The sequence below is a fragment of the Podarcis raffonei genome, chromosome 1 (genome assembly GCF_027172205.1).
Source record: "Podarcis raffonei isolate rPodRaf1 chromosome 1, rPodRaf1.pri, whole genome shotgun sequence".
NCBI lineage: Eukaryota > Metazoa > Chordata > Lepidosauria > Squamata > Lacertidae > Podarcis > Podarcis raffonei.
Window position 1 is genome coordinate 105371451 of NC_070602.1, and position 18166 is coordinate 105389616.

Sequence of the window (18166 nt, forward strand, 5' to 3'; positions counted from 1 at the left end):
CAAAATATTGATTTGCCTAACAGACTTCACAGTCAGCTTCATTCCCAACTGTCTTTCTGAGTCTCTCCTCCCCACCCCCCACCCCCCAGCACCCTCCAGTATTGTTGCCCTGTAGTTGCCATCATAAAAATTACACCGATGTTGTCTGAACACTCATGTTTTATCAAGAGCATGAATTTCATTACATTCTGTGCGCTGACATTCCATCATTTGTCATTTAACAGGCACGGAGTGGCCATATGTCACAGTCACATTGCATTTCCCCTCGTGCCATTTGCAAAACGTTCGCGTCCACCCTGGCTTCGCTTATTCTTTAAAAAAGGATATTGGGTGAACCTTCTGGACTCTCGACACAGACAAAAATCTACAACATTGAGTACTGGGGAACACTGCCCAAATAGGCTTTTCTTGCAGGAACAACAACCACGCCAAGCTATATATTTAAAAATCATAATTATATTTCGAGCTCCTGGAACCCAAAACCTAAGAACATGTTCCCAAAGCATTCCTCCATCCTGATATCCCCAGACAGAAAACCATTGCAACTTCCAAAGATGCAGATGGTTTCAACGATGCAGATGGAAATGACTTCGAATAAAGAGCGTCCGCCATTTACATTGGACCCGATTTTGTGGCTAGAACAACTCTTTTATAGGTAGGCCTCTTGCCGTCGCCTGTTTTGCAGTATTGCACAGCCTTGACTTGCTTGGTTCTGCAAGGTGGGAAAGACACTCCGCTATAGATTTTCAAACTTTTAAAAAATAAAAATGCTGTATTTGCAAGCAATAACATGGGTGCAAAAAGCTAGGAACCCAATACTCGCTGGTTGCTAGATTGCAGAAGAAGGCAGGAAGCGTATGGCGGGGAGGGGTTAGGGGAAAACACAGATGAATAAACACTGCTATTTTGACACAGGAATAGTATGTGTTGATGTGAAATGTCCTGCTGTGTAATACTTGTCTGTCCATACTACTACCATCAACCCAGTATCTGGGCTAGCACTGCCAGCTTTAATAATACACTCCAAAGAGGTGATTAGTGCTTGATCATCAGCTCATTCAGCTGCACACCCAGCCTCAATCCAGTCTGAATCCCCACTGAAATTTCAATGCAATTGCTCCTTCTGTTCCAGTAGAACTTAAGCTCAGCTAATTTTTCTCTGGACTGGGCCGCGTTTCCCACCCCATTGCCAAGAGTCACATGTGCAACGCAGAACAGCATCCACCCATTTGTGGGTTTTTTCAGAAAAGGAGCATTCCAAAGCTTCTTCCATGCACCACTTTCCCAGTAGCTCGGTGTGTGTGTGAAGCGATCTTGAGATGAAAGAGTCCCATCTTCTTAAGGTAAGGAGCGCCCTGTTATTTAAAGGATAGTACTTAGCTGAACTAAGATGGTAATGAACAGGGCAAGGCAGCATAGCTGTGCTCCTCTTTGCTCTCCGCCTATATGACCTTCAAGGAAATTACTACCTAACCACTTAAGGAAACTTGAACATTACTCTTACATTGCTGGAGCAGCACAAGGAGGTGCATTAGTGACCAAAATCTGACCCTACCAGTCGTTTTAGCATTTTATATACTGTCATAAATTTGATCCAGATGTAATTTAATGATGGATCCTGTATATGTTTCATTCTCAAAGTTAAATTTAATTTGCTTGATTTTGTTATTGGGGGTTGGGAGGAAGGAACCTCAATTTGCATCCAATGAAAAAAAAAAGCCTTGTGCAATGACTTTGAATGCACTTGTCCACTGTGAATTTTAACTATGTGCTATGCAATGTATATAGCTCAGAGATGAACTCACATTGATAAATGAACTAAAAGAGTGGTGACTTAATTCAATTTTTTTAATTAAAAAAAAGCTGTATATATATATTTTTAAAATGTGAGCTGATGTCTTTTATATAATAGAATTTGTGGGTTTTAAAATATATATGTAATTAGTTCCTTCCTGTCTGGCGTTCGTATTGTACCCTTATCTGTAGGTAGCAGTAATGCGCTCACCTGGTGGTTTTTTTGTTTGTTTTTTAAACATAGCTTTCATGCATTTCAGACAAAAAAAGTTATTTACACATGGGAAATTCTTATTAAAAATCTGACATAATTTTTTACAAACATTGTCTCACTGCATCTGTCAACTGTTTTCCTTTAATAGCAGTGGAATCCGCATAAGCCTGGAATCTGCTAAGGTAAGCCCAATACAGAAAGCCCATTTTTTAACTTTTGAATTACAGTGGTACCTCGGGTTACATACGCTTCAGGTTACAGACTCTGCTAACCCAGAAATAGTGCCTCGGGTTAAGAACTTTGCTTCAGGATGAGAACAGAAATTGTGCTCCGGCGGCGCGGCGGCAGCAGGAGGCCCCATTAGCTAAAGTGGTGCTTCAGGTTAAGAACAGTTTCAGGTTAAGAACAGACCTTCAGAATGAATTAAGTACATAACCAGAGCTACGTACACATAAAAACCCTCTGCACTGAGAACATTCTTGGCAACCCTGACCATCACATTGCTACCCATAAGGACTACAACCTTGTCCAGATTGCCCAGATGGCAGTTGCCACTATGTTTGTGTTTGCGTATGTTTCTCTCAGGGAGGTTCCAATGTCTTAATAACTGCATGACAGACATAAATTCAACAGGTCCAGCTTTCCTATGTAAAAGCAAAATCTGCAAATTCACTTTTTGGGGGAGGCGGTGTCAAACTAAACAATTTTTTTTAAAAAAAATATATCAGGAAAATTTCATGAGCTATGCTTTAATTTTCTCTCAAATATTTAACCCAAAGAGGGTTTTGTAAAAATAAAAATAAGATCCCCCCCCCCCGTTTCTAGTTAAATCAGAATTACACACATCCTTGTTCACACTACAATCCCAGAAGGAATTAGGTTTTGAATATGAAATGTCCAGGATTTGTCTTTTATCTTCTGGGAGGGCGTTCATAACAAAAACCATACTACTATAACTCGGGAAGAGGAGACATCCTTTGAATGTACACAGACCAGAGGGCAAATAAACAACTTCCATTGGAACAATGAGGTTAGTGTTTGGTTTGTACAATGCAGAACTGTCTTTCCCCCTCCCAGTTAGAAAATAAAGAATGGCCTTGTACAATGAACAACAAAAAATCTCAAACAATATTTGATCCTGCCAGAAATGCGAAACATCAAAGAACTCTTTAGTACTGCAGTAACATAAGCTCCCAGTTCCAGACCCTCGCAGATTTCACTGCAACCCAGGCTTCCCTGCCCAATACCCCTTTCTTTTTTTACAGAAGGGAGAAGTGACTGCAAGGAAAATCTGGAAGGGAAAGGGGTTAAGCACCACCACTGCCCTTACCCTTCCTCTGCTCCTGATTTCAGTTCCCAGTGGCTTTTTCCCTAATTAAATTTTGAATATTTAATTTTAATATTAGAAAGGGGCAGTCCAGAGAACTCCAGATGATCTACCATTAATATTTTGCACGTTTTTTAAAAAAAATTAAAAGTATAAAGCCCTTAATATAATTGTTATTTTTAAGCTGTGCACAATAGTATGAATCAGCATAAAGCCGGAGAAATCATATAAAAACAGTGATCCGGTGGTACAGGGCCCAATCTTATGATCAAGGAAAGCCTGCACACAATACATTTTTTTGCAAGGCATATGAAGCAAATAGTTGATGCTGCTTCTTGTATGGAAGAGGGAAGGACATTCTCCAAAGAGCAGCAGCAGCAGAAAATTCCTTGTTTTCAGGTCACTGTCCTGTGATATTCTTTAAAGTGCGGTGCCATGAATAAAAACCCCTGAACTTACAGGTCTAATATAGGGACAGGCAGTGATTCACAAAACTTTTGACTAGTAACTATTCTGCAACCAGTGCGATTCTCTCAAGCACAGCTATAAATATGTTTGCATCTTGGCTCTCCACTCCACAACTTGGCCACGGTGTTCTGCACTAGCTGCAGTTTCTGTACCAGTTTCAAGGGAAGCTCAACAGAGAGCGTGTTACAGTAGTCCAGTTGAGATGTTACCATCACATGACTCATAATAGCCAATACATCCCTGTCCGGGAAAGGGCGTAGCTGGCATACCAACTGAAATTGATAATGGGTGCTCCTTGCCACTGAGGTCACCTGGGTGTCCAATGAAAGAAGTGAATGTAGGAATGCCTCCGAACTACATACCTCTTCCCTCAGAAAGAGCGTACCTCTCTCCCTAATTCTCAGACCACATAACCACTCATTGAAAATGTCTAGTCATGGCAAGATTCAGCCTTAGTTTGTTGGTTGGCCCTCATCCAGCTACCAGAATGTCACCATTTCACCATGTTGAATCATACCAATGGTCACTGATTTTATATATCTGAAAAGTAATGAACAGGAAACTCAAGTATTTAACAAGGAACTTTATTTGAACCATGCAATTCTTAACGATGATGTTAAAAATGCCTGTTGCTCTCAGGTTCGATTCCTTGCTTGGCGCTCCCCAGACTTGCCATAAAACCACCCACGCAGAACATTTTAATTCCTGTTCTTGGTCACCTCACCAAAAAGTCACCTCGCAATGGCTACCTCCCTGTCAGAATGGTCGTGTGAATCTGATAAGAGAATCTGTTTCAGAAGATGAATGTGGAAACGAAAAGTATCATAATTCTGGGTTTCTCAAAGCATTTGAAATCGAGGAACTGTCTTCAAAAGCATTATAATAGCCTCTAATTTCACCTCAGCCTGTTTATTCACCTGAGGTGCTTCCCTTAAGGTTAGTTCCCCCACTTAACATTTCTCAGGAATGGACTCTTTCTTTCTTTTTATTCAGGCCATCTGTTAAACATGAAAGCCCTTTTATTTGTGCCAATTCTATTAATTTCCCCCTTCTTATTGAGGAACTCTGTTGCTACTGGAAAAGTTGCTATCTGCACTAACAAGAGCTGGTTCATTAAACAGTATCATCTGCAACAATTTGGATATGCAAATTTTCTCCCTGTTTTACTGGTTGGAAATGAACTTCAATGGGATTTTAAAGGGTTTTCAGTTGCCTTTCATTATACTAGCTAAAATATACAGATTGGAGGAGGAAGAAAAAGGAAGGCAAACCTATTCTCATTTTGCATCGCACAATCTCTCACTCAAACACAAACACACACACACACACACACACACAGAGTTTATACCCAATGTGGTTTTTTTAAAAAAAGTTATAACAATATATCAACCAAAGAATGTTAACAACTGAAGTACATATATTTTAATACTGTAGTCATTTACAAACATGATGTTAACATTCAGTCTGTATATTAATTGATACTAGTACGCAGTGTTGATGTTCTCAGTTGCTGACTGGAATGTGATGGAACAATATTTGACAAACAAAATTGTGAGAACTAGTTTTGTGAGAATTGTGGACATACAGTTATTTATTTGTGAGATGAGTAAATCTGGTTCTAGTCTGGATTTCAAGTTTTTGAAATGTAAAACAGTGTTTCAGCCTTTTTATTAACAATGCATATGTTGCTAACAGTTCCAACACCGGCTACCAAAGCTCTCCAGAGGATTCACCATGTTCAGTGGGGTTTTCTCCCAAGAAAATGTGAAAAGTATTGCCACCTTAGTTTTAAAGTAGCTCCTGGACTCATTTTGTCAATGCCCATAATGTAAGACTAATACAACTAGCTGGTGCAAATGTATGCAGTTATTTTCTCTCAACACAGAATGATAGGATAGGAAAACAGACAGGAAGTGGGTTTCAAAGGTGGTGTAGTTCATGCTCACAAAACCCTTTAAAAACAGAGATCATAGCAATTGCAATGAGTTATAATTTTATTCTTGTAACGGTATCTTCAAGTCTACTCTATCTGTCAGGAAATCACCAGAATGGAGAAACATCTTGATTATTCTGTGTGTGTGCTTTAAAGAGATTACAAATTAGTCTAGGACTATGTAAAAGGTCACCAATGTTATGCCCATGTTGTGGCAGTGTGTCCTATGGCACCCACAAAAACGTCTTAATAAATATCCCCTCAAAAATGTTTCTTCTCCCTGCTCAGTTCCTGTTTGCACTGGCTCACATTGAACACACCCTCTTAAACATGTTTCCACATTTCACTGGATGCCAGGATTTGACACCCATCTTCAGAACTGAGGAGAAATGCCAAGAGCTTCTCTCTGTGACAGTGGCTGATGTGCCTTCCCCACCCCACAGCTGTGAGGAGAAGCTCACACCATTTTGTGGTCCTGTCTGTTTTATTCTCTTTTAGATGTGGAAGACATGCCCTCATAGCAGCAGTTTTGTGTTATGCCATGACCCCATGGCAGCCATTTTATGACTGGTGCCCGCAACACTCTTTCAGTGTTCAAAATGTGCCTGCTGGCTGCCAAAGGTTGGCGTCCCCTAGCTGTTTCTTCCATTTCAGTACCAAAAAATGGATAGGGGGGATGGGAAACTATCTCTAAAATACCTTTTTCGATTGAGCTATGTTAAAGTTATTACACTGCTGATTTAAGTTAGTACATGTATTGTTGTGGTTACATTTCTGAGGTGCAGACAAATTGCACATACCAGCCCCAATCCAATGAAAGTTAGTTGTAATTTATGACTGCAATCCTAGACACACTTGCGGGATTAAGTCCAGTTGAACTCAATGGGACTTACTTTTGAGCAGACATGCATCAGTCCCACCAAAAGCAGTAGGAGTGAAGTTAGTCATGACTAACTTGTTCTGTTAGTTTCAATGAGACTTCCAGCCCAAGCGTATCCACATGCTATGTACTCAGAAGCAAGTCCCCTAACAGTCCAACAGACAGTACTCCCAGATAACAATGCATAAACCTGCAGCCATGCAGTCCCATCCTATGCATATCTATCTGGAAGTAAATGTGATCAATAGGGCTTGTTCCCAAACAGAAAGGGTGCATAGGGTTGTAGCCTTAGATTACAGGTAAGCTTAGGTTGGATTGAAGCTGCAAAATATATTTTGATAACTTGATATTACAGGTGGATAAATGTCTGGCATTGGGGAGGGGAGGAGAATCACAGCATGCCCATCAAATCCTCTGCCTCAGTTTTATGAATGCATCATGGACTCAAATTCATCAATTCTCTGTTTAGTGTTTCCTTTCCGGATCTTCCGGTAAGATATTGTATTGTATCGAGAATAACTGTGCCTGGAGATATCATTTTTCTTCACCAAGCTTGGCTGCTCAGCAGGTTTCTCAGTCTGAGAGTTACAGCTGGCACTGGCAGAAAGGAAATCCTTGCTGCCGCTCTCCAGCCTCTTTTTATGTTTATCCTCATTGCTTTCCTTCTGCATTATTTCTTCAGTGCCATCGAAAACTTCCTCTGCCATGGTTTCATTTTCTTCTAGTTGCGTTTCCTCTTTCATTGGCTCCTTGGGTTCACTCAGCTCTGCCTCTTCCTGTTCCTCCTCCACCACCACCTCATTAGTGCTGTAGACTTCTTCAATCTGGGGTTCCTCCATCTTTCTTTCTTCCATCTTAGCTACTTTATGGTCTATAGTGCTCACAGGATGCTTCTCCTCACAAAAGCCTGTAACAAATAACAGTGGGGTTACAGTGCAGTAGAGCTAGGGTAAAAGTATGGTGGCAAGGAGGCTGAGATGCAAACCTGGGAAATCCCTTGTTTAAAGTTTGCCGTTACCTCAGTAGGTGGCCCATGGGCATCCACTGTCTCTCAGCCCTACTTACAACCTACCTGCTATTTAAGACTAATAATACTGACAGGCTTGGCGTGAGGAATACTGAGATAATATATGTGGAAGCAGAATCAGAAGAGATTTTGTCTTTGTAAAAACTGAAGTAAAAAGGTAAAGGTAAAGGTACCCCTGCCCGTACGGGCCAGTCTTGACAGACTCTAGGGTTGTGCGCTCATCTCACTCTAGAGGCTGGGAGCCAGCGCTGTCCGCAGACACTTCCGGGTCACGTGGCCAGCGTGACAAGCTGCATCTAGCGAGCCAGCGCAGCACACGGAAACGCCGTTTACCTTCCCGCTGGTAAGCGGTCCCTATTTATCTACTTGAACCCGGGGGTGCTTTCGAACTGCTAGGTTGGCAGGCGCTGGGACCGAACGACGGGAGCGCACCCCGCCACGGGGATTCGAACCGCCGACCATGCGATTGGCAAGTCCTAGGCGCTGACGTTTTACCCACAGTGCCACCCGCGTCCCTGTAAAACTGAAGTACCAGTGTGCATATTTTGATTAAAAAAATTTAGTGGGTGCCAGTACAAAATGGCTGCAACAGGCAGCAAAAAAAAGAGGTGATGGTACTTTGGACCAGTGAGTACTATCACAAAAAAGCAACAACAACAACAATATTGTACTATAGAATAATGAGATTGTATCACCATGGTCCACATACAACAACAGCAAACTGAAGAGTCTACCAGTGCCCTACAGATCAATCTAAACGTTCATAGGAGTGGGGAATGTTGTTCCCCCTTCTGTTTTTCACACATTTTCTGAAATATATAAAGTAACAGTGCCTACATTCCTATACACAAGGGCTGGGGGACCTGCTTCACTACATCTCCCATCATTCCTGATCATGCTTGGCTGGGGCTGATGGGAGTTTATAAGCAAATGGACTAGAGACCCCATACACTCTTCTCCACCATCCTTACCACCCTATTTTTCAACACTACTTCTAAGGAGCCCCAGTGGAACGACTTGAATCCTGAAGCATGAGCTCTCTAGCAATATGCTTGCACTAACAAATTGTTAGTGAGGCATCCATAAAAGGGAAAGAGGGACACAGGAAGGGCAGGGGTTTACCAGAAATGGATAAAAAGACATAGGAACTGTCCCCGGAGCAGATGGTCTTATCATCATTTGCAAAAATTTATAACCATCTAATTTTCCCATTCCACCACCACCACACACAAACAAATTAGCAAGATAACTGAGGTGTAACATACAGTGCTTAGAATCATAGAATCATAGAGTTGGAAGAGACCACAAGGGCCATCGAGTCCAACCCCCTGCCAAGCAGGAAACACCATCAGAGCACTCCTGACAAGCCTTGAAACAGATATTTACTAAACGTGGCACAGATTGCTATATTTTCTTGACTCAAAGCGCAACTAATTGTCTGCAAACAGCCACTTTTCTCAACCTTCTTATTAGGGTAATATGCCTGGAATTTTTCAGACAATATCTGGTCAGTAGGGGGATTCTGAGAGGTCAACAGGTGGAGTCTGGTATCTTTTTGACGAGTCAGGAGGTGGTACCATAGGAGAGCAGCCTAGTTTGATACTGGCTTACTCAGCAAAATACCTGATATAGACTGACCACCTATGCATTCCCAACAAATAGAAATGCACCCTCTACCCAATAAAAGGGCAAAAGATGATATGGATTTGTATGAAATAGGCTTATGCTAATTTATTTGTTCAGGTGCACATTTAGAAATTACTATAATCAAAACAGAAGCACCTTACACAGTGGGAAAGACTGTGATGACGTGACCTGTCTTGCCTGCTCAGTCTCCTGTTCTGGTGGTAACTGGACCACCAGATGGCAAATGCTCTCGCTTCTTATGGTTCTTAACCTTGAAATGAGATTTAAACCACGCAGCCCTTCAAACCCAGGACTGTCCTCTGTAAGTAGGACACATGGTCACTCTATCCTGATATCTAACTGGGCAAACATACTGAATAAGCAGCAGACTATCCAACTCTTGGTTGGGCCTAGTAGTGTTACAGTGGCTTCAATACTTCCTGGAGAATCGGCCTCAGAAGGTGGTACTGAGAAGCTTATTTTCCGCCCTCTGGCCAGTAGACTATGGGGTGCCTGCTGGGGAAAGTCATCTAGAGGTTTGAGTCACAGCAACATCAGCATGCAGGTGACAGTCATTTCTACCTCTTGTTTCCAACTACTTGAAAAGTGTGTGTGTGCACCCCACTGAAGTGCAGTGTGGCTTACTAGATAGCTCAATGGTAGGATAGCCAGAGAAAGACATAGTGTCCCATTCAATTGTCTACAGCAGGACCAGGGAATCTGTGACCATCCCAATGTTGTTGGACTCTAACTCCCATCAGCCCCAGCCAACATGGCTAATGGTCAGGAATGATGGGAGTTGTGGTCCAAGAACATCTGGAAGGCCACAGGTTCCCCATCCCTACCCAAGAGTCCAGTCTGAATGAGAAAACACTAACATCTGGCTGTGGTTAAAGGAATGCCATATTGAAGATAACTATGCTAGGCCTTCTATTGTAGCGTCTTTCAAGATTTGCAGTATTTTGCCAAAGTCATAAAAGTTCAGTACACTTCTGTAAGCTCTGCGGAGGATGCGCACGCTGATAAAATAGCATCACTTTGTGCCCCTCTGCGTGGCACTGGATATTGATGGCTTTTGACATGTAATTAAAGTGGATCTAAATGTATGGAATGACTTGCCAACAGTTGTTATGCAAAATCCAAATAACCTGTGTTAATGCGTTGTCAAGATTGTGAAATCGCACACTTAGCAGGCATAAAGCTATAAAAGCAAAAAAGCCTTCTCTTATCAAACTTGATTCAACCTGAACTATTGGGTCACATTTCTACAAGCTTCCTGCATGGATGTTCAAGGTGAGAAGGGATATCAAAAGCCCTTCCTAAAATAGTCACCAGAACATAGGCATACATGCAGCTTCGTGATACTTCTGGAGAAAATATTTAAAGGTGGAAGGAACCATAACCCACTTTGGGAGAGACATGGTAATTCAGTACCATCCCCTGTTTCACTTGTAATTTTCAAATAGGGCAGGCATCTATTTAAATTAATAGGAGTACCCAATGTGGTTTCAGTTGTGGGACTATACAATCCTATGCACACTTCTTAGGGAGCAAGTCTCACTGAACTTAATGGGACCTATAGCCACATAAACATGTGCAGGGCTGAGCTGTATGACTAGCAGGAATGTCGCAACACATAGAGAGCCACATAAAAAATGATGTTAGCAAAATTTGCCAGATTATTCTCTGGATGAAGAAGAGCTGTATGGGTCGGGGCAGAAACTCCTCATGGTATTTTTAGACTTCAGCCCTATACACTCTTACCTGGGAGTAGGTGCCAATGAACCAAAAAACATAAAAGTTACTTCTGAGTAGACTGTGTACACAACCATATATTTTAAAGAACATGGCTCCCCCCCCCAAAAGCATCCTGGTATTCTGTAATTTAGCCCTCACAGAGCTACAATTCCTAGCACCCTTTACAAACTACAGCTCTCAAAATTTATTGGGGGAAGCTGTGTGATTTAGATATGTTTTAAGCGTATGGTTTGCATGCAGCCATGCATACCATTGCACTGTTACTCATATTAGCTAGAACTCAACACGGACAAGGAATGTGATCTGCAGATAGTTTCTCTGTAGAACTTGTAATAAAGAAGAACTCTGCAAGTGTTGCATTCAAACAGGCAGCTATTGGAGTTTCCAAGTAGATTTTAAACAATTGGTTCATGCCCACTGGTTTTTAAAAAGTATTTTTGAACCATCTGCAGGGGGTTGCACTAGATGGTCCTCAGGGTCCCTTCCAACTCTACAATTCTAGGGTTCTAAAGTGTGTTGTTTCAGATCTCTAGAAATATCACAAGCAAAGAGGCTGCCTATATCTGCAGGCCCATAAAGAAGGCTGATCGCCGAAGAATTGATGCTTTTGAATTATGGTGCTGGAGGAGACTCTTGAGAGTCCCATGGACTGCAAGAAGATCAAACCTCTCCATTCTTAAGGAAATCAGCCCTGAGTGCTCACTGGAAGGACAGATTGTGAAGCTGAGGCTCCAGTACTTTGGCCACCTCATGAGAAGAGAAGACTCCCTGGAGAAGACCCTGATGTTGGGAAAGATGGAGGGCACAAGGAGAAGGGGGCGACAGAGGACGAGATGGTTGGATAGTGTTTTCGAGGTTACCAGCATGAGTTTGACCAAACTGTGGGAGGCAGTGGAGGACAGAGGTGCCTGGCGTTCTCTGGTCCATGGGGTCACGAAGAGTCGGACACGACTAAACGACTAAACAACAACAACATATCTGCAGGCTTCATGAGAATCTTGATCAGGCAAGTCACTCAGGTGCTTACCTCGCTCTTCCCATAAAAAGAGGCACTGATGATGCCATCTCCAGGGCTAGGTACCCTTCCTGCCTTCATATGTCACCTTGGGAATGCAGACAAACACTAATAGTGTGCCATTTCTGAGACTGGTGTTAAGTGTGAACACATATTGCAAAAGCACCATTTTCCCCCCAACTTTGCCAGAATTGGGATCCTTAACGCTGTGCACAAAAACACGGGAAAGCAAAGGTCCTGGTGGTTCTGGTTAAATATTATCTTACTTCCATTTTGTGTTTCTAACTACGGCCCTTGTTGACCTTTCGTCCCTCATATAAGACATTGGTCTATAAAAGATGAGCAGAGTGGTTTTTGCTATCCTTGCTTAAATTGTTACACAAACTGCCACCAGGGAATCTAAAGTCAAGAGAAAGGTAAATGGCAAATGTGCCTTATATACATAGGCATGAACTGTCTAAACATTTGCCTCCTTCTGAAATATAAACTTTCTTAACAGAGCTGTGCCTATGCTAAGGAAACTGAGGGGCGCAGGGAGTATCCTCAAATAGAAGATAATGCACACCAGTTCAATACAAGTATGTACCTCACTCTGTTTAAATTTCTCTGCATAGTTAACAACTTCATGTGGGATTTTCCAGAAGATCACAGCTGAATTCTGATTAACAATCGAGAGAATAACCTGAATCAGACAATTCCTTCACACAGGTCTGTATGCGCCTGCCTACCAAACGATGCAACTTTGGTTGGAATGTAGAATTCAGTTTCAGTCCCTACCAGTGATCATCATCACTGCCCAAGCTGACCATACCGACCATCTTTTAGAAGCTGTGTGCAGAAAAGCAAATAGGATTGGTATCCATGCCCAAAGCCCCAGATAAAGGAAACCAAATGTGCATCACACTCCATGGGATTCAATCCATCATATATATGTTTAGAAGCCTGTCGTCCCTTGTTTGTTGACAGCGATGGTGTTTGCTCATTAAGTGGAAGCTCATGGGCAGTCAGACCACTTGCATGAATGATTTCAAACCAGCCATAAAGGTTATGTATCATAGAAGACCATTTAACCATGTAGAGTGTATATATCTTGTCCCTATGCATGAAATTTTGGTCACTCACTTTGCAACATGCTGCAGTTGCTGCTGTGTCCAGCTTCACACATGCAAAAGCAGCTGCATCATCGCAGCAAGTTGGAAGATATTGCAAGAGGCTAGGCTGCAGTTTCCATTATTAGCAGTTGCCACAGGTGGGAAGTGCCACACTCTACTGCAAGTGAAGTTATTACCTTAATTATAATTTCTAAGGCCACAGTAGGGTCCAGATTTTTGTTTATTTGGTTTGTTGTTTTTTACATTCCCTCATCTCCACAGCAAGCTATGGCACCACACAATCCAAGGATCATCAGTGACTGAGACTATATATAACGTTCTAGAAACTGCAAAAACTAAGCAAGAGCAGAACTTGGGTTGTCCATGAAACATTGACCATTCAGCCTCCACACAGGTGTTTGTAATATAACAGGATTATTAGACTGGAAGATAATAGGGTTCCTTAAGCAGAGACCTAAACACAGGTCTGCTGCAGGGATTTCCCCCTAATCTAAGGGAAGAAAAGGGAGAACATTATCTGAATGTGGGGCTGTGTTTAAACAGGACACAGTTAATTCACTGTGCCTGAACATTACCTTAAATAGGAGACTACTGGTTACCCCAGATTCAGACTTTGTTTATTGCAGTATAGTCCCTTAACAGGGCTAGCCAAAGCCATTTTGCTTTCTGAGACAAAGGACAAGATGGCACCCTCCCCCATTCTACAAGTAGAAGATGTGTCATGGGCCAGGAGTCAGCTTTGCCTGCTGAACAACAGCCTGAAGGGGGAGAAAGCGGAATGACTCCACCTGCAACTGATCAGCCTTCAAGGACACAGAGGAGAATGTGCTGATGAGAAACAGCTGGCTTCAGGCTTCTTAAAGCAGAGCTTCCAGAAGCAGTCAGATACCGGTAACAACACTTGGAGTTCTTGGCCCTACCTTGCTGCTTCCTGGTTGTTTTGACCCTGGACCCCCTGATCATTGGATTCCCTGACTCCTGGACTGTCTGATCACATAGATTGCTGTTCACCCAACCCTAGGACTGGACCAGACTTTGGATGCTGTCTCTGTCTCCAGGTAAGTACATCTCAGACTTTTGGATGGCTGGCTTCTCACTCCATTGAGCTCTGCACATTGTTGCTCAGCAACAAAACTATAACAAGCTGCCTGGTCTGGTAGTCAAATCTTATTTCCAGCCGTTGCAACAGAATATTTTTATTTATTTATCCTACCCTTACTCCCAAAGGGGTGCGGAGCAGGAAATAATAATAAACCATTTTTTTTAAATTAAACAAAATCTAAAAGTTAAAAACAGCTATCTCAGATTGCCATATTTTATTTTAAAAAAAATATCCTGGCATCCGCAAAGTTGTTGAGCAAAATTTGGAGCTGCTTCCACTGCTATTTCCATCGTGTTGCCATACATCCCGGTTTTCCCCGATTCACCAAAATTCCCCCGATGCCATTTTTACGCCCAAAAAACAGGACGTGTCATGCCCTGCTCATGGTCCTGCCTTCTCTGCCAGTTTGCTGGCTGCTCCTTTAAAGGTTCTGACCTAAACATAAGAAAAGTCCTGCTGGACTGGGCCACTCACAACCCTAGTAGCTATTGACAGCCCCCCCACACACACCATGAATTGGTCTAACCCTCTTTTAAAGACATGTTTATGAGACCTGAGTCACACTGGGCTGCCTTGAAGAGACTAACCCACCTATCGTTATGTGTAGTATTTGTTCTTTATTGTGCAGCAAGTGCACCCAGTTGTGTGCATGGCTACTTGGCTAAGCAAGTAGCCATATGGATTGACCAAGCACCACATTGCATATAGTCTCTTTGCATTACCCGAAGATAGGCAGGCTACATGATCATTTATACGGGTGTCGCACACTTGTCGTATTCAACTCCTCTCTGGCTTAATTGGTGCTTTAATGTTGCGACAAAATTCTCCATTCAACTTCTGCCTGTGGTATCTTAAGTATTAATTAGGTTGAATTGGATAGGTAGTAAAAATGCTGTCTGCAATTTAGAGATAAAGTGCTTGTGCATGGGAGTTGGGGAGGGGAAGGTGTCAAATTTTACTTAATAGGTTTTATTGTGTGCTTGTACAATGCAGCGTGAATGCAGATATGTGTTGGCGGGAAGAGCAATTCTTCATGAGCTGAGCTCTCCAAAATACTGAGGTTTTAAGACTGACAAGGTCAGTTCTGATAAATGTGTAGATTATACCACCACCACCTTTCTGAAGCCAAGACAGCTGTAAAATTACTATCCTATTTCCCCTAGACTAAAATCGGAAGCACAATGGGACTTGCATATAAGTAAATGTACATAGGAGTATGATCTAACTTGGTCCTAATTACTCTGCCTTTCCTAATGGAGTCTATTATTGGAGTCCAAACCATGATTTTTAGAGAGATGGGTAGATAAAGAGAGCAGGTGCATACTATTTGTGAGCAAGAATGAATAAATGGGGGAGTGGGGAGGGAAAGACAAATCACCCCTGTTGTGGGGCACAAATTTAGCTGTAGTCTTTCATCCATGCATCTTCTACCTGCAAGTATCACTGACATCCTTCACTGGGATTTAATCCTGTATGCAAAGTTGGCTGTCGACCCTGAAGAAATAGCCACCAGTTTTAGTATAAACTCATATTGAGTTGAGCTCTTATCCCTAGACTGAATTAGCCTCAACTGATTTCCGTGAGAGAGACTTGTGCATGTGCTTAAGTGCCTCATTAAATTAAATTGGATCTTGGTTAGACCGTTAACAAAATCTGTGGCTTTCTTCCTACTTTTTAAAAAAGCAAGGCAGCTCTACTCCTCACCTTCTCTGGATTCTTCTTCCCAGCTTCTTGTCTCCTGGGAAAAGATGTCAGTTTCTCTCTCCTTGTTTCCCTCTGGCTCTCCTTTAGAAGATACAAGACAGCGTAAAATTGACATCTCCTACAAAGTGTTTAGTGATTACAGCGGCAATTACTAATCTCTTCAGCCATATAGTGCAGCTTAAACCTTTCTGCCTGGAGTGATCTTTTCCCATTAGATTTTGATCTAGAGCCACTTGCAGCAGAAAATATGTGCCACAGCAATCAATGGACAGACTTCCAGTGAAATGGAATGTAATGCCTTCCCCTCCATTTTTCTTTTTAGGGAGGTACAGCAAACACTTAGAAGCAAATTCAATTGATAGAAATTAAAACCCAATTAAAATTAGAAAATCAGTGAAAGTTGCACACAATCCAGCCAAAGTTAAGCTACTTGAAACTGCATCAATTTCAAAGAGAGAATGTAGCACATGCTTAAATCTCTCTTGCTTTTAGTTCTCATTCATTTCACATCTCTCCCATTAAGGAGAATTAAAAGCACTTAACTTTGGCTAGATTGTGTTTAGAACTAGATCCACACTTGCTTTTTAAAAAAATGTATATCCATATCAATAATGGGACAGATCTTTTTTCTTTTTCTTTTCCTTTTTTGAGGGTCAGAGAAAATTTCAGAAAGTGTCAGTCACTGTTATTCATTCAACACAAAGGATTTCTAATCTTACAGACAGAAATAAAAAGAACGCTTTAAGAAAAACATTTAAAACACTTATATTTCTCACATTTCATGAAAAATAAAAAGATCTCAATATAATAAAGCATCTCACATCATTCCCAAGACAAAAAAAAGGGGGGGATGCATAAGCTGGTTTTTTACCTTGAAGTTCCTTTATCCCAACTGAAACTTCGTATGGTGTGCTCTTTGCTAAATGTTTGCCTCCCCCTCGGTTTCCTTGTGCAAGTGGGGAACTGGGAATAGGCTCTGCGGTATCGTAAGGAAATATCTCGACAGAATTTGCAATTTGATCAATAATATCAATGACCTGGAGCTGAGGTTTTTCAGAGGGCACGTTCCGATTATATTCAGACATGCTGGTTGGAACCTGGACATCTTCTGTCATGATTCCTGCAGTATCCAAGAGGTTCCTTGCGGATATGTGTCCAGAGATGATCTGGTATCCCGGAATCGCTGCAGAAATCAAACCATCCACAACTATCCCTCCCCCACCAAATAGATAGATATATTGAAGAGTCAACAAGCTTTCCGTCCTCCTGAAGGTGTTGCAGCCAAGCAGGGAATAATGTCAGGATTTGCCTTGGTTTTGTCAGAGGTCCCTTTCCAAGAGGCTTGTCCAATCAGCACTTTTCTTGTCACTTAGAGCCTTTCCCCGTTGCATAATAAAATGCACCATGTCAATTTACATAAACAAACAATCTACAAGCAACAAAGCTTTTTGTGCTGGCATGCAGGAGTGGGGCTTTCAGCATGTCAGCCTGGCAGTAATAAACAGAGATTGTTGTCCTTCTTGTCATAAATGGCCCTTTGTATGCCAGCCTTGTAACAGGAGTGGCGATTGTTCTAAATCTTTAATCCACACCAAGTGACTACCTTGAACATTAGCTGTGAGTTAACCAGCTTAACATTCCCAAACAGGTTAAATGTTCTGCTTAAACCTTGAACCGCTCTTGTTCGGACAAAGAGTCCATTGGAAACATGTTGAAAGTGGGAGGTGAGGGAGGTAGGATTGCATGCAATTGTGTCACTTTCAGCTATCCTTCTTCCAGATAGCTCTGTGTTCCATCTGCTGCCATCACACACCCACACCCAATTATTTCCATTTTTCACCTGTCCTTACCCACAAAAGCTCATAGGTTGTTTTTCTTTTATTGCTTTAAAACAATTGATTTAAATTATATGCTAAAAGGATGGGCATCCAATGCTCCAAAGCAGAGAGATCTTTTAACAATGACTTTAAATAAGAAATTTTGTCTGCTCCAGTTTTTCTTACTGGTTCAAGCATTACAGTATGGCAAATGACAACTGTCTTTACCATAGGAAGAGCTCTGCTGGATCAGTCCAAAGCCCAGCCTTTTATTCTCACAATGACCACAGTAATAAATTATTATTATTATTATTATTATTATTATTTTATTTTGTACCCAGCCACTCTGGGCAGCTGCCAGCAGATATAAAAACATAATAAATCATCAA

At 41.8% G+C, this 18166-nt stretch overlaps 1 protein-coding gene and 1 long non-coding RNA gene across 2 annotated transcripts in view; one reads left to right on the forward strand and one right to left on the reverse strand.

Moving 5' to 3' along the window:
• Positions 1 to 6118: 6118 nt before the first annotated feature.
• On the reverse strand, positions 6119 to 17420 carry ERMN (ermin). Its single transcript, XM_053407398.1, has 3 exons — positions 16832 to 17420; positions 15961 to 16041; positions 6119 to 7523 (listed from the first exon to the last, which is right to left on the reverse strand). Exons 1-3 carry the CDS (start codon positions 17073 to 17075, stop codon positions 7042 to 7044), a joined length of 807 nt encoding a protein of 268 aa, XP_053263373.1. The 5' UTR covers positions 17076 to 17420; the 3' UTR covers positions 6119 to 7041.
• Positions 13156 to 18166, forward strand: part of LOC128422843 (uncharacterized) — a 48850-nt gene continuing 43839 nt past the window's right edge. The window contains exon 1 of the long non-coding RNA XR_008332609.1: positions 13156 to 14212. This is a non-coding gene — a long non-coding RNA (uncharacterized LOC128422843). The remainder of the gene's footprint in view (positions 14213 to 18166) is intronic.